Genomic DNA, 5,803 nt, shown 5'->3' with positions numbered 1-5,803 from the left:
TTTTGCAATTTATTTTCCTTCGTATTTTTTTGTTTTTGAATATGAAAATGAAAATGAATACTAAGAGGACCTCGTGTCTATGACAATCGGCTCTACATAACTTGACCGACCTAGATTTATATCTGGCCAAAGATTGTCACTTAAACATTTTTCCCCTATATACACTGTATAGGGAACTTTTATGCTGTTACTATAGCAGCAATGGTGACGAATACGAGTACGAAGACGACTAGCGACTAGCACGTATAAACGATTAGAAATACCAATGCGAAAATGAGTACGAAAACGGCGATTAAAATTAAACGAACGCAGATATAAAAATGAAGATGATTACCAAGACGAATACGAAGAAGATTGCGAATATAAAAACGAAGACGAAAGCGAAGATAGAGACAAATATGTAAACAGAAGAATAAGAAAACGAATGCGACGACAAGGCAAATATGAAGTCGAATGCGAAGACTAAGACGAATGCGTAGACAACGACTAAAACTAAGACGAATACGAAGAAGAATACGACGTCGAAGAGAAAAAGGTGACTAAAACTAATATAAGACAAATGCGAAGACGAATACCAAGACGACTATGAAGATGAAATCCAGGTTAATATTGATTCTAGTTTCTGAAATATGAAACGAACTAGAAATTGGTCGAAGGTATTTTAATTTCTGAATGTAAATAGTATGGCACAGGCGAACTAATTTATTAAAATTTTTAGTGTTTAGTCATAGGCATTTTGTAGTTCCGAAGCAAAAGTTTTATGGTTAGAAGCTTTGTGCGTTGGAAGATACTGCAATTATTATGTTTGAAAAAAAAAATTTTCGGTGTCGTTTAAATAAAAAAACTAGAAAAAACGGCCGAGTTTCGATAGTATTTGGCACTCCTAATATTTTAATATTATGCGCATAAAATTAGATTTGGCGTATATTTTTGAAAAAAATTTATTAATAAAATGGCTCACAAAACACTAACAATTAAAGAACAATGTGAAATACTAGTGTTGTTAATCTTTAGTTATACTGTCATTCACCATCTATAATCCGGGCATTTCAGTAATCCACCCGGTCTCAGGATTCTGCCTGTCTGTATTACTGTACAAGACTATTATTCACCAGCTTTTTCAGTTGAGCGAACATTCAATACGACCCGCTAGTGAGGAACCAGTGAATTAAACAAACCTACCAGATTACCAGTAATGCTATTCATCAGTTGCCTTTAACGAGTGAATTCATCAATTAAAATAGACTAATTGCTACCAACTCTACTATTTATAGATAATTTTTGTTTTAAACACTACTGCAGCAAGTTAACAAAAACTATTACTATTTGTAACCTGTCATCACATCAGCGAGGAAACAATCAGCTTTATCCTGAGCTTCGCTCAAAAAAAAAATTCACCCGAAAATTTTTCATCCGCCCATAGTAAATACATGGAAACCAAAAATGTAAAGTGAACCGTTTAGTGGAAAATAAAACTCATGATAGGGCTGAACATAATATAAAAACTAGTGAGTCACTTGTAGTCATAAAATCACCCAGTGTTGCTTGTGTAAACAATGTATACATACTTATGTATGTTCCGTTTGATGTCATAAAAATCTGAACGAAACAAATAGCTGCAATAAGAAAAGATAATAGAAAGTAGAGTATTCCTGGAACTAAGTGTTTTCTTACAAAAAGTATCATCCAATTTCATTTTGGTGTCATTTAAAAAATTATAAAGATTTGTTATTTTTTTAACGGCATATATTTATCTAAAGCAAGGTCTTTCATTTTTTCATGGTTGGAAAATTATATCTGACAGGTATCGTCGAAGTCTCGGCTCTTTTTATGGGATTTCGCATAATATTTGTCAAAATAAGACAATAAATTTCGTAACTGTCACCCACAAAATTTCAAAAAAAAACCAATTATATTCACCGTTAACTGAAAAAGTTTTGGCGTCTTCAAATAGGGTGATACTTTTTGTGCCACCTTCTAAAATAAGACGCAAAATGTGTGTGTACCTAAATTAAGTGTCAATGAAAATTCGAGAAAATACTGTATATAATTTCCATATCATCTAATTTTAGATTTAAATGCTCAAATGTAATCAACGGCACCAAAATTTTGTCTTATCAATTTTGCTGCCATTGGTATTCGTTTTTTATCTAATTATCAAATCAGCGAACATTGGCAATCAAAAATCGTTTCGTTGTAATTTCCTATAAACTGTTGTCTAGCTTTTGTCTCGATTCCAAAAATATGTGTATAAATACTGAATTGTTGCTCCATGTCGGGTTATATTACAGTGAGTGCAACAAAAGGCAACAAGTGTACAGTGTTTTTCATTTATTTCAAAAACTTAAATTTTTGCCTATTAAAAATGCAATTACTCCGTCAAACATTATTGATGGCAGTTTGCTTGCTCGGCGTGAGTATTTATCAAATATTGGAAGTTATAACGTATGTGTAGTGAATAATGTTTATACTTATATGTAACTTAGATTAGGCTGAAAGCTTTGAATTTTGTGCAAACTCTTGTTACCACCTTGGGAGAATATCGCAAGTTCTTGAATTACAGGTTTGATAGTGATTTTCTACTTAAAGCCGGGCAATGATACAGATAAAATATGTTGCATACATTATTTTTCTTTTTGTTCCTGCAACAACGGCAATGATCCGACGCCATAGAGAAATTTTCATTTTCAAATTCCTATAGAATATTTTAATTTTAAAAACATTTTGACCCCTGATACAAAAATTTTAAGGTAAAACCGCTGAGAGGCAGCCTGATCATTTTTGAAGTTTGCTAACATCCCTGCAAACCAAAGTATCTCATTTCAGTAACGATTTTTTTTGAAACTTAAAACAAAATTTTATGAAGTGGTTGACATGAGCTTGTAAAGAAATTTCTATGCGAAAAATAAAAAAACAAACTGAAAAATTTCTTGCAGAAAATTTTTCACATAGCGGCTTTATTTTCATTGCTTTCCCGAGTTTCTTTCGTAAAATAATCGAAGTGTACACAGTTTATTTTATTTTAGAAAATTTGAAAAAAAATCGGATGAGATCCTTACGAATTCTTTAAAATTTCTCTACAATTCATAATACTCTGAAAAAATGGTTTGCAGGGATAACAAAAATGTCTTCAAATTTTCAATCTCACAAATATATTCTCACTTTCAGTCTGAAATAAAAGCAAATTGGAATATTTTGATCTATTTTTTTTACTCGTATTTGACATTTGCGTAGCTCTGAAAATTTCAGTTTTATAAAGTAGACAAACTTCAAAAAATAAATGATGGCCGGCGAATTGAGCGAGCGGTTTTACCTTTAAATGTTTGTAGTTATAATGAATTTGACCCAACGTTTTACAGCTATAATATTTATGTGAATTTTGAGATCGAAAATTTTTAAGTCAGTGTCTAAGATCTACACATTTTTGTATGAAGTAAAATTATATGAAAAAAGATTTTGTTTTAAAATTCCTTTTAGAAACTTGCCTTTTACCCGTATACCCCTGGCCTAATGGGGTGGAAGCGAAATAGGCGTTGATTCCTGTGAGTTCTTATAAGGAAGGTCATTTATTTTCTGCTTCTTTAAGCACATCTAAAGATTCGTTCTATAAGAGTGCTAAGCATACCTGTAGTTTCGCAGACTCAAAGGTTGTTTCAGTGCCCACTGCCTAGTTTCTTAGAGTGACCTTTAACAAACTATTTAAAGCTGAGATTTTGTATTCCTAACGTGTAATTTGTCGAGAGCATTTTAGTTGACGAATCTCTTTTGGTAAACTCGTCGACTTCATATAACGGAGTCCATAAAATGAATTCTATATTGATATCCTATCACGTACAGTAATCTGCAGAATTAAGTAAGGTACTCCACATTCTCTATATATGAATATTAAGCTTTTGGGGGCTACCTTTACTGATAACTGTAAACCAAGTGGATGTAGATGGGACATTTCATTTAACGAGGTTTGGATATTCAAGCACACTTTAGATACCCAGAGTAACTACATAATCCCAACCATTGGTCTGAGAGATAATTTCGAAATAACGAGCGAGGAGGACTTCGTAGCTATCTACACTGATAACTCCAAGTTAGACCTGAAGGTGGTAGGTGGGCTATACTCGCAAAAGCTCTCACTCAACCTCAGTTTTCATCTACCGGATGGAGACGAACACTATTAGAAAAATTCAGCAGTCAAACGACTATTATCGTAGAGCTGCCGTGAATCGAAAACAAATTAAATTTAAATGCATTATCGTCGGCATTCTTCTCTCCATTATTCTTTTAAGTGGCTCGCTGAACTAAATGAAGTCGCGGTACTTTGTACTATCTAGGAATGAAAACTATGTCTAACTTAGTGTAAAACGTACGATTCATTTGATTCCGCAATGCAAAGACTAAATCAACTTTATTGACGATCAAATCCAATAAACCACAAGATTTACTTAGAATGAGACCAAGGCTCCACAAGAAAACTGTATGCTCATCATTTGATGTTTTTTTCACAACAGCCATTCAATGAACTTTTTACAACTAAGAATCCTTTACATTTACTAGGCTAACTTTTCTACGAATAAGTTTGCAAACAAATTTCATGCATCTCCTTCCTCTTTTCAGGCCTATGCTTTACCTAACTACATCGAATCTGAGCTGTTGTTAGCCCAAATGCGTGCAGCTTTGATCGATACACGCACGCTAACTCCCGCCGAGTCCACATGCGCTACGAAATATAAAAATAGCACACGACAAATCAACAATTGGATGACCAGTCAAACGAACGCCTGTTTCGAGAATGCGAATCACACTCTGGACGATAACAACACAACTGTCGTCAATCAAAATGTTGCTCCCATACGCGAGCGTTTAGAAGAAGTGCAGCAGCAATTGGCAAACTGCACGGCTATAACTGATGTGTTGCAATTCCTCAATTGCACCACGGCATCTGTAAGCATAAGATTAATTTATTTTACATTAGCGAAAATGTGTGTTCTTATTTTCGTTTTCGCAGTTCGATAACAACATTCATCTTCTGGATAAGGCCAACACTCAGGCAAGCCAAGTGGAAGCGCAAATAGCAGCCGAAGAGTCGTTAGGAGCTGTTAAGCGCCATGCCTGCGTCAGCGCAATCATTGGTAACGGCAAGACTAATCTCACTACGGCGGCTAATGACTACCAGACATGCTTGAGTCAAATTGCAAATCAAAGTGAATCGCACATGGTGCTCTACTAAGAAGGCCAGCAAATGATTACGATTTATGTATGTAACTAAATTGCAAACAGAAAACTGGAGGTGTGAGAAATTTTTTAAAGATAAATAACAATTTAACAAAAATACAAATTTAAAACATAATAAAAAGTGCATGCATATACTATATGGTATTGTAATAGTAGTAACTGTTGCCGGCTTTGTGTGAAATAAAATTTAATTGCGAATATAAGTATGAAAATCAAGACACCGTACGTACCAAGCATCGTATATACTTACAAGTATGGAATCCTATGCCCCTTTTTGTCTATTCTCTTTCTAACAACGGACGTGCCTGCCAAACAGCGGACGTGCCTGCCAAACTGAAAAGCATGATGGCGGCAGTGTTTTACAGGCACGTTCGACGATGCCAACGGCAATGGAAGGTAAGAAATGGAACATGGATGACATGAGTATGAAATAATTATGAAATAGCAGAATGTCGAAGCAAAAACGAATTAGAGAAATGTGACAATGCGAATGACGTTAAATGAAAGAAATGTAAAATAGCGAAATGTCGAAATAGAAGAAATAGATGACAGGCTCGTATTCAAGGGTTTCGTG

The 5,803-nt window shown here is 34.3% G+C and overlaps 1 protein-coding gene across 1 annotated transcript; it reads left to right on the top strand.

Moving 5' to 3' along the window:
* Positions 1-4,611: 4,611 nt before the first annotated feature.
* On the top strand, positions 4,612-5,249 carry LOC108368994 (uncharacterized; the record flags this gene model as incomplete). Its single annotated transcript, XM_017623959.1, has 2 exons — positions 4,612-4,938; positions 5,003-5,249. Coding segments are annotated over 2 exons (549 nt in total), but the record flags the coding sequence as incomplete, so codon positions are not given.
* Between the last annotated feature and the right edge of the window lie 554 nt (positions 5,250-5,803).

This window comes from Rhagoletis zephyria, unplaced genomic scaffold (genome assembly GCF_001687245.7).
Source record: "Rhagoletis zephyria isolate East Lansing unplaced genomic scaffold, Rhagoletis_zephyria_1.1 Rzeph_scaffold_03447, whole genome shotgun sequence".
Lineage (NCBI taxonomy): Eukaryota > Metazoa > Arthropoda > Insecta > Diptera > Tephritidae > Rhagoletis > Rhagoletis zephyria.
Note: the sequence above shows the minus strand (reverse complement) of the source record. Positions and strands in the feature narration are given on the sequence as shown.